Raw genomic sequence first — 15943 nt, 5'->3', positions numbered from 1 at the left:
TACCAGACACTTCAGGTCACTAATAGATGTTCCCAACATGGACATGATTCCCAACAAGTATAAGCACGCTCTGCTTTGATCGTTGCCATAGAAACAGCCGTGGTCTTGAGTTACATGGACCTGCTGTGGTTAGTGAGCTCACTTTGTCCTGCAAATTTTTTCTCTGTAGCCTTTGTATTAAAACATTAAAACATACATTCGGCTGAACAGGACCCCTCATTTCTATTCTTTATGTAATCTCCTTATGCCTCTTTGTGTGGGAGTGTGTATGTCACCCTTTTAGCTAAAAAGCAGGTCAATTAGGGAAGTGTTTACTAGGCACCCTGCCTGTGGCACTCCCGCTATTGAATCAATACTTGGCTGCTTCACAGCATGCTGTTGTGGCATGATACATGCCGAGCACCTACCTATCAATCTTCCATGGTACTTTCTGTCTGCTTCCTTCCTTCCATGAATCTTTCTCTCCCATTACTTCCACTAACACCAGCCTCCCCAGTTCATGTTTAGTGTAAGATCTGGGTTTCAAAAGTGTGAGACAGAGACAAGCCCAGCGACCAGCTATTAACTGTAGTCTTTAGAGAAAGCGTATTTAGACATAGTCGGCCAGACGCAGGGGCCGCGTACTGTACGTCTTTCAAAAAAATAACAAAGCCGTATCATTTGTTCATTTCATTTTCAAAATTAAAAACTGCCACTCTCTACAGCAGTGAAATTCAATTAAACACAGCGAGAGAAACATAAAAAAGTAAAACCAAAAGGTACTGAATGTGCGCCCCTTTCAATACACCACCACCCACGGTGAAATTAGACTAACCTCTATTCACCTTTTAAATTATAGTCATGAAATTTTAAAAAGCAATTCATGAAGCGAAAGCTGTTTATAATTTCCTTTAAAATTCCAATGAAGAGGCAATGGAATGGCAGCTTATTTTTCTGATTCAACAACATACTGCACATGTGCACTTCTCGCCACACTTCTAGATACAATAGAAAGGTTGAAAGAGTGCACTCCTCGTGGAGTGTTGTTAGCTATAACTGCTTGGACTCACAGCATGGCTGGGTGGTCTCCAGTATGTCTGGGTGGCCTTGTCATAGTGAGGCTGCATCCTTCTATCCGTCTGCCTGTCGTTCTGTCGTAGTGAAGACGATGCCCTCTGGTGGTGGCACTGACACCTGACCTGACGTCCTTGAGCAGGCTGCAGGGGAAAGAACAAAACCAAAAAAAAAAAAAGAATCAATGAAAGAGCACACAACATGATGACAACAGGATGGGTACCCTAACCCTAACCCTAACCCTTTCCAACTTTCTTTATCATTCCAATAAATCACAGCAAGGGAAATACAAAAAGGCAAAACTTAATCATATGTCCTTCTTACTGTAACGTAGTGGAATCACACCAACCATAATTATTTTTATGAGTCTTACATATGAATAATCTTTTTTAAACTTAAACTCAGTGAAACAGTAAAACAGACTATCTGAGTGACTGAGTGTTCACCAAATCATTCTGTAAGCTTCTGAATTTAGGGATAAATGTCACTTTGTCTCTCTGACATGTACATAAATAGCACCGCAGCTTGTACTTGGCTGCGAAGACTTTGGCAGGATCTAATAGAAATTACTAGTTTTTTGCCAGCCCTGGTGAAAACTTCAGTGCAGCTCAAACAACAGGAGCATATAATCACGCAGAGTCTGCCTCAGTGGAAGTGGAAGCAGAATCCAAAACTTCACTCTATCAAATAGGTTAGGGAAATTACAATTTTTCATAGTTCTATGTTTCTCTATGCCATTATTTCATTTTCCCTCCAGATCTCTCCTTCCAGCCACACGCACACACGCACACACACACACACACACACACTCAATCACACACAAGGGTTTTTCACAGCCATACACATCATTTCTACTTTTTCCTCATTACTTGACTATATTCACTTCAGCTGACTGTTCCCTGCCTGCCTGTCTGCAACACATCACATCTTTTAATCAACTTCAGGGAAAAACAACAGTTCCAGCAGTCTTTACCTTTAACTTCAAGATACCATATGAATCGTCATACTGATGATTTTCCTTGCCTTCTCATTATTATTAATCTAACTGGTATCTTGTCACAACCAAAAGTGTCCAGATTCATGATTCAAGCCTTACGTGTTTGAACACAAACTGAAGAACATCCAATATTCCTTATAGCCTAACTTCAGGTGCAACATAAAGCTCTACCACGGAGGTAGAGTAAATATCTCCTTCCCTCTGCCATATCTTCTTTAACATCATTATTCTCCCAGCCTCTACACTTGTCAGAGACAAGTGACTATAATGTCAGAGACGAATCTGAAAAAATGTTGTCGCTTTCTCTTAGTCTCTGCGCTTGTACAGGGTGAGTATGCAACAACATTACTCTGAGATCCGCTGTGTTTGGGAGCTAATCCTAATTGGAGGGAGAGTAGGCAGCAGGGAGGCTGACCGAGAGGCCTGATTTTGACATTTTGGTATTTTTTGAAAGAGCAGGGGATTTTAAATAATGCTAGCCTGGCATACCAGGCATGTTTGACTAACAAGGGAGCCCAGTCAAGGCGCTAATGTATGTTAGCGTCAAGATATAGCCAGTTAAAAGCAAACAAACCGGCGTGCATGTGGGAGTCTAGCAACGTACAGTGCAGAAACTAAACTCCCACCTCCATTGAAGTGTACTACAGTATGCATTCACTGATCACTAGACAGCTGAACAGTGGATGTGGACTGGCTGCCACACTGTATGGTTTTATCAGTCTCTTTCTGCTACAGGGCACACAATGATTGTCTCCTGTCCTGTTTCTCTTCCTGCTTTCTCTTTGTAAAATCTGATAAACCTGGAATTGGTATAAACAAAAGATAATGGAAGGTGGTAAGTTGTGCCCAGGCATGCTAAACTATCTCAAATCTGTGAAGAGAATTGGCACCAAAGGAGGTGAATGACCAGGACACCTCAGGCTGTAAGATACAGCAAAGTAATCATCAAAAATAAGCAGTGCAGCTATTGTATCCCTGTATGTGAGTACTCAAAGAATGCTCACCTTGATCCAACAATATTTAACGAAAGATACACTCACAGTGTTTAGTCCTTGGGCCATCACCTCCTATCAATGATGAGAGTCACCACAGTTATGAGGCACTTCCTGCTGACAGTTTCCCACCTTATCTTTCATATGATTGAGAGGATTTTGCTATTTGCCCCATAGTCAAGCTCAATATGACAGCCCTTAGGAGCATGTATGGAGGTCAGCTTTTACCGTGCTGCCATGCACAGTATTTCACTGCTGTCAAACTTCAGTAGAGCTGTTTCCACACACATGCTTATCTGTTTACATTGAAACACCGTGACTGAAGCACACCCCACTAACACGACATTTTAACTCTCATGCCACTTCCAAGGCCCTTTTTATAAAAAAAAAAAAAGTCGAAATGAAACGAAGGGAAAATGTTTGCATCAATTTATTGTGAAAGAGCACTTGCCAATTTGGGAAATCTAACCAGCCATCGTGATATTGGGATAACTAATGGCAGAACAGTAATCAGTAATCATGTTTCTGACAAATGACGGCAGTCATTTGAGACATTGCCTTAAAAGTGAATGGACCCTCTCCGACCATACAGTAATAGCCACTGTTTACTGCCCACTGAAGTCCAACCCTGACATCGTTCATGAATTCTCTGCTTTTCTTACTCACATCTCCTCTCTTTCTCATACTGTCATTCTTCCTGGTGATTTCAACGTGCATACTGACAATGCCTATCATTCCTTCACTAAAGATTTCTCTCTCTTCAAATTGATTTCCCCCACCCATTCAAAAGGTCACATTCTGGACCTGATCTGGTGCTCTGGTGTCACTCCTCCTAATTGTTTGGCGACTGACCTCCCCATCTCTGACAGTACGCTTATCTTATTTAATGTCAAGATTAAACCAACCAAAATGAAATTGTCCCGTGTCATCTCACTCCACATTACCAAGGACATTCATTTAACTGCACTGGACACTGGCATTGCAAATCACCCCAGCATCAACTACTCATCCTCTCCGGATGAACTGCATTCCCACTACAATAATGGTCCCCACAATCACCCCAGCTCGCATCTGAACTTTGTCAGCTGAAAGCTAAAATGTCACCAACTGGAACGTCTTTACAGAAACACTGGACTCATTATTCGTAGGGACATTTAAGAATCACATTCTCTTTTTATAAGGACTCTCTATCATCTGCTAAACCCAGTTATCAGGCTGACCTAATTACGTTAGGTAATGGTAATTCACAAGCACTACTCTCTCTGGTTTACAAAACACTAAGTTTCCCCTGATTCCCTCCCAACTCATCTGAGTACTGCAACTCTATTATGGCATTCTTCGATACAAAGATTGGCAGTATTCATCATTAACTAGCCCCTCAAATCCCATCTGTCTCACCCAACCCAGCTTTCCAATTCTCCTCCTCCCATTCATTTTCTGACTTCAAACTTCCCTCTGTTACTGAGATGTCTAATCTCATCCGCACATCTACTTACCAGCTTGATCCTCTCCCAAGCTTCTACTCGCTCTCTGACCCCTATAATAACTGCCTTTGTTCATTCCTCTCCCATCTCTGGTACTGTTCCTACATCTCTTAAATCTGCTGCAGTAACCCCAATTCTTAAGAAACCCAGCGCTGACCCTAATAACTTCCATAACCTCCGCCACATCTCCAACCTCCCTTTCATTTCCAAAATTCTAGAGAAAGCAGTTGCTTTCCAGGTTTATGATCACTTTTCTCTAAACAGTCTATAGCAAAGGTCTCCAACTTCGGTCCTGGAGGGCCACTGTCCTGCACACACCTGATTCAAATGAGTGGCTCCTTCTCAGACCTCAGCAGAGCTCGATGACGAGCTAATCATTTCAATCAGGTGTTTGTTTCCCTAGGTCAGTCAGGCAGTGTGCAACATGGTATCAAACCAAGAACATCAACTGTCATGCACAGTTCCCCAAAAGCAACAAAAGGTACAAGGTACCTCTTGAACTGAATGGTTGGCAGCAAGTGTATCTCCCCCATACTTTACAGAATCCCATTTCCAAATTCTTCAGTTCTATGAGTTCTGTTCACACCAGCTCACCATTTGTTCACGCTGTTGATGTTGTTGTAGCTGTTGACACTGCAATGTGAGCTGAGCAATGGTCTTGTCTCGAGTCCTCAACTCCTGCCGGAGTACCTGGACTTCTTCAATCAGCTCTTCCAACTGAAAACACACACACACGCGCACACACTACTGTAGAGCTACAGATGTTGCAGACTGCCCAAATTGGATTGGTGGAGAAAAAAGAGAGAGAGAGAGAGAGAGAGAGAGAGGGAGAGAAACAGAAGAAGAGAGAGAGATAGAATTAATCGCAGCTGTAAAGCTGAGGTAAATTTATTTACCTGTGATGTTGTGGTATTGTCTTCAATCTCCTGCAGAGCATCTGCTGGAGAGTCTGTATCCTCAAGCTGGAAACAAGCACACGCACACACGCACACGTTTGCACACACACACATACACACACGCACAGAAATAGTGAGCTGCATCAATGACAATAGCCTCGGGCATGCCGCAAGTGCAATGTTTTGCTGTGGTGGAATAAATTTGCTCTCTAGCACTTTTACTTTGTTGACCCTGAGCTGCCAACTACTAATGTCAGTACCTGCAACAGAGCTGCTAAAGACATTTTTTGACCATTAAATCAATTTTTTGAGTTAGTATAAAAAATGTCCTTCTTTAAAAGGCCGCTTAAATAATTTTTCTATTTTTTTTCCCTTCAAAGCTGGATTTCATCTTGAACCTTCAAAGCAATACTCCAATTACACTTTTTGATTACTTTTACAATTAAAGTTTAATGGGGTATGACGAATTTCTGAAAATGCAATAGCTACATCAGGTATGTTCTTTAAATAAATGGAGAAAAGAAAGGTAATGTTCATGTTTGAGAAATCTTTTTTAGACACACTGTTTCAATCTAAGTGGTGCTGTCAAATATTCAAATGTCATCCACCTGAAAGCCATTTTGCACCTGCTCCTTATTTCGGAGACCGACTAATCCAGAAATAGCAAGCGTAATAGATGCGTTTCTGACGTTTTGCACCATAAAGGTCAATTGGGATTCAGCAAAGCTGGAGACTCGTGTTAGCATTACTGTCTTGAATTCCACATAATAATAATAATAATAATAATAATAATAATAACACACAATTAAATACAGAGTTATTAATGGGAAGAAGATTTATAAAGCCAAAGCAATTAACTGCAGTCTGCACAATAAACACAGATGGATTTGATCTCAATCCAAACGCAAACATCACTTTTAATGCTGTGAACTGAGTCAAGTAATTGAAGATCTTTAGAGAGTGTGCAGTGTGAAGTGCTTCTATGTATCTCCGTGACTGCCTAAATGGGGAGTGTAGTGGTTCTGTTATCTTCTTCTATTGAAGTTCACACTTCTAAGGCTGACATCTTTAATTTTTCTCTTTTCTTTATCTGATCCCTGAAGAGTTTCCCCACTGACAGAAATTGATCTATTAGGTGGGCAGGTTCAACGATGTAAAGACACAAACATAGAAAGCCCAAAATATGAATACTGTAAAATTATTTGAAGACCCATTCGCTTTATCTATTAACATTAGTCCACTTATCTTTTTTTGTTTATTCTATATACAGCATTCAGTGAATAAAAGCTTATAAAGACTTCAAGTGGGACCACATTAAGGATTAGCACAAACTTAGTTTTACTTCGTCAGAAATCATTTGTCATGTTAGTCGTGCTCAACACTCAAGAACTGTGATGAAGTGTATACTGTGAGAAACTACAAAAAAAAGGAGAAGATGCTGTCACTTGTTGGTGCATACTAACATGTACTTCAGTGCTTGTGTCTACCTGCATCATGTTCTGTATGTGCATGTTTTGGTCCATGCAGCATACATGTTTGTGTTTGTTCATGTCTTTTTGCAGATGTGCACCACACCTGTAGTAATGTTTTAAGCCTGAGCAACTGGTTCTTGAGCGAGCTGCAATCTTCAGTCATGTGTTCAAGCGTGAGTTCATCCAGCATCGTCATGTAGCTATGCTGCCGGCTTTCTGAGGGGATGGTCCGTGAAGACATCCTTGAAGACTTGACTCCATCGTAGTGTTGAAAGATGTGGGCCCTGAGATGAACAGCCAAAGAGTTAAACCATCACAGAGTCTGACAGACAGACAAAGTGTATTTGTAATCTTTTTACTTTTTTGATATATTATGCAATCGTTCTAGGCTGACCTACCTGCTATCATTGTGGAAGTGATCTGGTCCACTCCTGCGCTGATGTTTGCGCCGCTGCCCCTGCCGGCCCGCTCTCTCAGAGCGCTCAATATGGGACATCCTGTGAATGTCTAAATGAGAAGAGTTACAGTAAAATCAAATTGTAGTAAAACATCTTAACATATTTTGTTAGAGCAAAACTAGTGCATGTCTGTAGTTCAAAATAACTAGCATCATGTAGAATTACACTCTATCAATGCCTCACAAACTGCACCACTATGAATCAGTTCTTTTGTCGATGAATACTGCTGTGTATATTTCAAATACTCTATAGAGTATCTGCATATGATCATCCATCTCATTCTCACCGTCTGAGCTATGTACACCATCAAATTTAAACGCATAGTCAAACAGACATTGACAGGCCAGTACAATTCCAAGAAGGTAAAAGAACAGTATTTGGCAAGACTCACTATCATATAGCTGTGAAATGAACCATAACTGAAACCGAATTGACAATTAACAGAGCGTGGCCTCAAGGAAATCAAAAGGGCCCTTGACTTTTTGTATTTCATTTGGGCTTTGAGAGAAAAAGCAAGAAAAAGTCATGAAAAAAAAAACATAAATTGAATGAAAGTTGAAAGATTGAAAGGCGTAATTCAAGGAATTCAGCAGTGATGTTTAAAATACTTTACCCTGAGTGTCACCTCATAGCACAGCCACAGACAGTCTAATTCACACTGAACTGTTACATTCCAGAAAGCAACTCCGTTCCAGCTGAGAAAAGGTCCTTTAACGTTACACGGTGGAAAAATATTCCAACTAGAAAAGAAAAGTCCATAAAGATGCAGGAATGGAGAGAGTGGAGAGAAATGACTTCACATCCAGTCAGCTGGTAAGCTGTTAAAGGGCCAGTGAGAGACAGTCGACCCAGACTGTCTGGATCTGTGTTTGTTGACAGCTTTGTTTTTCTGGGAACTCCCTAGGAACTGGAGCCGGGAAGAGAAGACTGCGATGAGAAGGCAGCTGAGGTGACTGGTTTACATCCAAATCTAGGAAGTCACCAGCTGAGAAAGGCAAGGGAGAAAAGCTGGGGCCTCTCTCCTGTCAAGGGCAGCTGGATGAAAATACTATACAAGGCCCCTTTCTTCCCTCCTTCTTTTCTACTCCTCTTCTTCCCTTTCCCTCTTCCTGTGTTTGTGGCAGAGTCCGTGTGTCTTTTGGAGGGAGGAAACACCCATCCATGTCCCACGTCTCAAGGCCTGCCTTGTGGGCTGGGTCTAAATGGACTCTTCAACCCGTCTCTCTTTCATACCACTTCACGTGACACCAGTTCTAACCATGACATCGGGAACTATAAATATGGTCGCTTCCCAAAAAGGAGTAGGAAGGGACGCCACTTCAAATCACATTCCTCTGGAGTGAACATTCCTTTCCCCCCTCTCTCAGTCTCTGTCTCTGTCACTGTCTCCTCTTGAAAACAAGGGGGATCACTGTTTACAAATTTAAGAATGATACCAGGGATACAAAGCTGCATCAGCGATATAGATCCAGTAACAAGTTTATTGGTTACAGCATGCAAAATAAATAAATAAATAAATCATTCTCACCTCATGAAGGTTGTGAGTTTATATGTTGTTGATGCTATGTAGAGGCATTGATTCAACCTTAAAGACATATCTGAGGCATTCGCACATAAACATCTAGAGGGATGCAGTTAAACGTGGATGGGCGTGTACGCTTTTGGCCATTTGTGAGCTTTTACATGCACATTTATGATTAACATGCGTGCGCTGCATGTACTGCATATTGTGCTGCTGAAGGGAGCGTTGTTTATACATATCACGCCTGTCAATCCATATTAAACTAGTCCATTAAACACATTATTCACAAATGGTTCTGTCTTCGGGACTCACAAGGGAAAATGAACTTCAGAGAATGCATTATATTTCATGACAGGTGAGGTCAATATTCCACAACCGTTCTTTTCTTCTCCTCTCCTCCTCTCATATACAGCATGTAAGACGCACTGACGAATCAGTGATAGCATTATCAACACTGCTATCGTGGACTAATAACCTAAACTGATAAGCTTAGAGGTCTACAAAGAAACAATTTTACAAAGTTTTAATGAGATTTGTCCATGATTACGTTTTAGTGAATACGGTGTCACAGAAACCGACTTAAGAAGTTATGATATTAAGATGTACGTGGTAAAGTGATGTGTGAACATTACGATAATAAAGCAATCATGCCAACGCCTCACTGCTGTTGTCAATACTGTTGTTAAACTGACACCATATGTCAGTGTGCATTCATATAAAGACAGCCTGAAAGCTGGCCAAATACTGGCATACAAAGCCAAAGTTCAGTCGAAATTTATCAACTATTCAACAAGGTGTCCACTATAAGAGTTTTAATGGATGTTGCAGAGCCAAATCATAACTCAAGGCAAGGTAGTATTCGGGTTATTCAAGCCTTTAAATGCTACTGATACTGCTGAAAATGAAATTGTTAAGAGATTAATTTACAATTATGATCAATGAGTTTTGCCGGAGGTGTTCACTGATACAAAAAGAACGGACAACCTCCAGCCAATTAAATCAAAGTATTTGTCATGGCCATAGAATAACCTCACAAATTAAATTGGTGTAGGCTACCTGCAGTTGCATCAAGTGTTGGGCTTCTGTGTAGTTTTCAGCTTGTGTGTGAGTGTGTGTGTGCTGACCATGCATGCCATCCTCTGGGAGGTCAACATCTAGCATGAGATCATCATCATCCAACTCTCCAGTTCCCCGAGGGTCCAGGTTATTCAGGATATCCTGAGAAGCACAAAGCCCACAGTTAACACTTTCTCCTTTACATCGGATAACATCATACACGGTGTATGCTCTTTGTGAATACATTAGAATCATTGTATTATTTCACAGCTGGGTAGAGTTGGCCGCTTTGCTGGGAGAGATCCCAAGAGCAGAGCTATTGACATAGATTCAGAACCAATGTGGAGAAAGAAAGAAAGAACAAATTCAAGCACAACACAGAAATATAAATATGTAGCTGTTGCCTGCAAATAAATAAAACATTATTTGTTTGGGCACACCATCTTTCCAATTGTGTTGAATGTGGATATTCAGAAAAACATCGCCAATTAGCCAGAATGTTCACATATTCTTGGTGAATCTGATCAGGATCTTAATGTCCTTGGTCTGGTATTAGCAATGTCTGAACCACTGCAACCGAGTCTATTTTGTGCTGTGATATATTTTATTCATTCAGCAGTGTGTAAACTCAGTAACTGCATAAACACACCAGAGCAGCACACACTGGAATGGATTATAATATGGTTCAATGAACACTACCATTGTGAAACCTACAATATTTTCTGAAAGGCTGTATTGTGACATGCCATACTGCGGTTTTTAATTGCATTATGACAGTCATGCATTCATTTTCCTATGGTATTTATTATCTGCTGCCCTTCCCTGTTGATTATTATTTCAACTGTAACAATTTCATAAACACCATCGATGACTTCTTCGACGATTCTGCTTCACAAAATTTCTCTCACAGTTTCTTCCACAACAGAATGAAGACGCTTTTATTCTACACATCAAGCCAAAGATGCCAAAACAAGCTTCTGGAAAAAAAAATATCATTCAATTATGAATGATAATACAGAACGCTTTGAAAAGCCAACAAAAACACTTCTCATAACAGCCTCAGAATATGCAGCTAGTAAGACTGCTACACTGCTGTCTACAGAATAATTCATAGCATCCCCAAAAGCAAAGGAATGAATCAATAGTTCAAAGCTTTATTTTTCAAGGCAATTTTGTGCTTCATGAAATTAAATTGACAGGGCTTTGACTGGAAGACATGGTCGTAAAATTTTTCGTTATTGAGATTCTCATCTGTTGCATAATAACCGACTGGCACGCAGCGTTTCAGACTTAACGAAGAAAGAATGAAAGGAATAGAATAAACAAAACAACAGCGGTCTTTGAAATACCCTCAACCGAAAGATGGGTGGAATCTTTGTTGGTGAGGAGTAAATAAAAAAAATTCTAATTGTCTCATCAGATTTTTGTCTGCCCCCCCCACACACACTTTCTTGTCCCCAGTCTCCAACCCTCTGAATTCAGCTAATTTTACCACTACCCTGATCCTAAACCCAACCCCGAATCTAAATCCTCCTAGAATATAATCGCTCTAAGAGGAGGGGTGAGACTAATCTCAAGGGCATCATTTATCAATATTATATCTAACTTGTATCAGTTTCACCTGGGCTGATGCTCTCTTTTTCGGCGCCTCCTCTCACACATCTCGATTAGGATATCAAAACAGGGTATATGTGTTAAAGGGACATTACACTACAACACCAAAACCACAAAAGCAGCAAAACAGCACCAGTTGCTCCTAAGTGTGTTACGCCGCATTCATACCGCCAGAGTAGCAATGGCAGCGCTTTCAGTTTCTCAGAGTCACACAGTCACACAGTTTCATGTGTAAAAGAAAAGAATAAGCAGCCAGTGCCAAGAGTTGCAGCATTTAAAGGGAGAAATTTAGCTTTTCTATCAGAAGCAGTACGTGCCACAGACCTGTTAGCCTGTTTCCATTATTACACATCATTTCATCAAGGCTGTCTATATAAATTTGTTGAAGGCAGTACTGTGTGATGAGTTTTTCTACAGTCACAGATAGAGCCGTGTATCAGTAATGGTTGTCCGCATCAACATCCCGCAGAATCACAACACAACACTATTCTTATTGTGGGAATGTATTTGCAATATTGTGAGTAACAGTTATGATTTCATTCGTTCTTTTCTTTTTTTTTTTATTCTGAATTCTTCTTGCCATGTCTCAATCAATTTACTTTTGTTCACAGTAGTATGCAGTTCAGTGTGATTTACCGTGACCCTGCACACTGAACCGTTGTTCTGTACCGTTTTGGTTTTTTTTCCCCTCCTTCCCTACTGTTCCTATTTCATTGACTGTCTGTTACATTGTCTAGGTCCAGAGGAAATTACTTTTCATAAAGGCAGGGTCCAATGGCTTGGAGCGGTGCACAATCTGGGTCATCTCTTTGCAAAGGGACTAATGGAAGATGGACTAATGGAGAGCTAATGGAGGATCACATGAAGTGTACATGCAAAAGTCTTCACACATTCAAAAGTAGTAATTTATAAGTGCAAATCACACTGCGGAGAGGAGATGAGCTCAGGTTAATTACATAACCAGCGTTCTGTCGAAACATTCAATGGCTGCTTTGTATTTACACAATATTTAACTAAATGTAATTATTGCTGAGGAAGCTGTGGAACCAATTTGCACTATAATGAGGTTTTTCTTGTTTTGTTTTTGTGAGGATGAGAGAAAAACATTTCTATTACACAGAAGTTTTAAAATGTTATTATTTTCTAGTTGAGTTTGAGAGTTATTCCAGAAAAACGATTTTGCTTGATGATGAATTTTAAGACAGCATCAGTCTTGAATCCTTGAATTAGACTAGAGGGATCAACAGCTGTCATGGACCATCATTAAATTGCATCAGGAAAGCAGCGTCGACCTCCTTAAGTTGTAGCCCTTACGCTTGTCCTTACTGAGGAAATAATGATTTGGCTTGCAGCACTATGAGTTTGACACCTGACATGAATATTTTTTTCATATATCTTAGATGCCTAAAGGTGCTCTGTCAATCCAGACCCTATGGCAGAAGAAGCACTCAGAATCTAAGTGGAAGGGCTTCCTACATACTCTGTTTCATGGCACACACTGTGCTCTGACCACAACATCAGCTGAATCATCAAACAAACATGGCCGGATCAAACACTGATTAAAACTTTAAAAAAAAAAAAATCACAGGGAAAGTTTTTATTCTGAACTCCTCTGGCTTTGACAGTTTACCCTCAAGTGACCTGGGCGTCTGCACAACAGACTCGTGAGGCTTATTACAGAAAGCCTCATTCTTGACTGTTAATTAGAATCATGTCAAATAATCAGGCTAAAAGGCAAAGTAGACAACTCATGTTTGGCTCAACTTGGAAAAAACTTAGGACAAATTAGCAAAATGAATAGTTTTTTTATTTAGAAGTTTGCAGTCTGTTTCTAATTGTTCCTCTCAAACACCTCACCTCTGTCTTAGTAATTTACACAGGGGGGAGAAGAAAATACAGAGCACAGCTTACATTTCCTTTTTTCAGAGGCTATCTGGATTTTAACCTTTTTTGTGTAAAATGTGGGATACATTTTTTTTATGCCAGCTTTAAAGACTGCTCTGATTGGTTTTGCTATCGATATTGGAGAGTGTGGCAAGAGGCCAAATATCCAGAGAATTACACTACGTTATAGACTTTTAAAGAAAAGTATAGAACATCCAAAAATTGAATATGATTTATGATAAATACTGATTCAGCTTTTGTTGTCCTCTCTCGGTTTTCTTAAACTTTGACCTAGGCACCTTGTCGGTTCAGTGTCAGGAAAGGCTCACCGTAGATAAATCTACTATAAAATTATTCATACTGTCAAAGCTTGAATTTGTTTATAATGTGTAACTTATAAAAGAAAAATAAGTAAAAGTAAAATAAGACCTGTTATAAACCAGTCACAACTACAGTCTGTTGTGAATCATTGATAAAATGTGTATTCATAACAGAAAAACTTCTGCCCATCAATTCTACTTTGCATTGTTTAGGGTTAGGGTTAGGGTTAGCTAACCCTAACCCTAACCCTTGGTGTTCACTCATGAACAATGAATTTCAACACTTGTAGATGTTTCATAGTAAAGCATGGAATGGATTATGACCCCTGAACTGCCTTAAACTAGGGTGATACTAATAGAAATTGTATATCTTCCTAAAATATGATTTTGTAACAATAAGAGCTAGTCTATAACCTGTCTTGAATAAAAACATCTCCTGAGTTGTGGTGGCTGAAAGTGCCAGCCAAAGAAATTCAAATAAATAATTCAAATAAATTCAATAGAAACGAAAGTCATACTCTTGTACCATTTGTATTAGAATGTATTTTTGTCATAGATAAGTGTTAAATTGTTAAAATAGTAGAATCTTACACATTCAACAAAGAAATGGACCAATAGCGAAGTTGGCAAGATCAGCTCTACAAAAAGTTATATACACAGGCAAATATTCAAAGAAACAAACAGGGGCAGTGTGGAGGTGGTATAATGAGCTTTCCTTTCATGAATTATTTCATCAGTGGGTGCAAAGTCAGAGGTATGCCCCCCAACTTTATCCCTCTCATTTAATTTGATGCTCAGGATGTAAATGTTGTAAGCAATAGCATCAGTGTGGCGCAGTGGGCTATATTCTTTCCCGTGGATGTACCCACTGTATGTGCTAAAAGGATTTACCCAGACAGAAACTGACCTTGGGAATGAAAGACAATAAAGAGTACTGTTACACTCAGTGGTAAACAGGAATGTAATCCAGATCATTGTGCTGTTTACACGTCACACTGTTCTCTAAGGGAACACACGGTGCGTAGGCTCCTTAAGCGAAGGAGGCATAAGAACTTAGAGAATTAACGAGTTTGTCCCCCAAGTTCACTTTGTGTATTTATACTGATAATTACATTGTGTATACTTTTTAAATGTAGATGATATAAAAAAGAGTGAATAATAGAAAAATACATAATTGCAAAAAGCTATTATGTAACCAGATTGTAATTGAATATAATATAGTCTGTCATCAACTCTGATTAAAAACATAAGTGCAATACAAAGGTCTCTTTGTCTCTGCCCAAACTTTCTATGTCAGTCAATGTGTGTATTGTATTTGGCTGCATACTGAATGTAATATAATCCCCAAACAGGCAAGTGTGTTTTCCTTCCCCATAGCCTTAGTAAAATGGACAAAGCTGGTACTAGGCTTGAAACTCAAGTCTATCACCAAAATTTTAAAATATCATAAAGTACATGATATCTAAATGCTATTCCAGACTGTTAAATTAGACTTAAAAGAGAAAGAGTAACAAATGAGACACTTTAAAGTGCTTCAGATGTCATTGCTGGTGACTTGAGCATGACACAAATCTTTTTTATTTAATAGCATCTTTTGAGCGCTTACTTTATCACTACAACTAAAATATGTGATCTAATGACATGGTCAGTGACATATTATCTACTGTGTTGGCTCAGTACTCTGGATTTTTGGATCTGAACTGAAACAACTGACTATGGGGGTATAATGTATTTATATATGCATTAGAAAGTTGCCTTCAAAAGCTTTTTTTGACATAGTTCAAAATAAAATATTTCGCGTTGGACAAAAAAAAAACCAAAAACTAATCATCCAGGTAGCAGCTCAGTCTAGGACTTGACCTAGGAGATGATTGTGTTTTGTAAATTCAGTTTAAAGAAGAAACCATCAAGTTAAGATGCTCTAATTCAATTCTGCTCTAAAAAAAATTGAAGGAGGATGGATGAGATACATTTTTTATGATATGGTATTACATATTTAAGAATTAGTATTATGTCCTACCAAGGCAAAACAGGTGATCAATAAACTGATTTGAAATCAGTCAGCCAAGAGTTGATATGCTTTTATCCAGACAACATCTGCTAAATTAATCACTTTTATTCTATCTCAGAATCAGCTGAATAAGCAACCAATTTAAAGATGTTCAACATGTGGGAGCTAGTTGAGACAACGTGAC

General features: G+C 39.5%; 1 protein-coding gene across 3 annotated transcripts in view; it reads right to left on the bottom strand.

Annotated features, from left to right (window-relative positions):
* Positions 1 to 15943, bottom strand: part of ccser2a (coiled-coil serine-rich protein 2a) — a 49259-nt gene that overhangs the window by 15586 nt on the left and 17730 nt on the right. For all 3 annotated transcript variants that reach the window (XM_029521278.1, XM_029521279.1, XM_029521280.1), the window contains exons 4-9: positions 9999 to 10092; positions 7293 to 7401; positions 6998 to 7178; positions 5423 to 5488; positions 5121 to 5243; positions 1050 to 1196 (exon numbers count right to left, since the gene is read on the bottom strand). In XM_029521278.1, coding sequence (XP_029377138.1) covers positions 1050 to 1196; positions 5121 to 5243; positions 5423 to 5488; positions 6998 to 7178; positions 7293 to 7401; positions 9999 to 10092 — 720 coding nt within the window. The remainder of the gene's footprint in view (positions 1 to 1049; positions 1197 to 5120; positions 5244 to 5422; positions 5489 to 6997; positions 7179 to 7292; positions 7402 to 9998; positions 10093 to 15943) is intronic.

Source organism: Echeneis naucrates, chromosome 15 (assembly GCF_900963305.1).
Source record: "Echeneis naucrates chromosome 15, fEcheNa1.1, whole genome shotgun sequence".
NCBI lineage: Eukaryota > Metazoa > Chordata > Actinopteri > Carangiformes > Echeneidae > Echeneis > Echeneis naucrates.
Note: the sequence above shows the minus strand (reverse complement) of the source record. Positions and strands in the feature narration are given on the sequence as shown.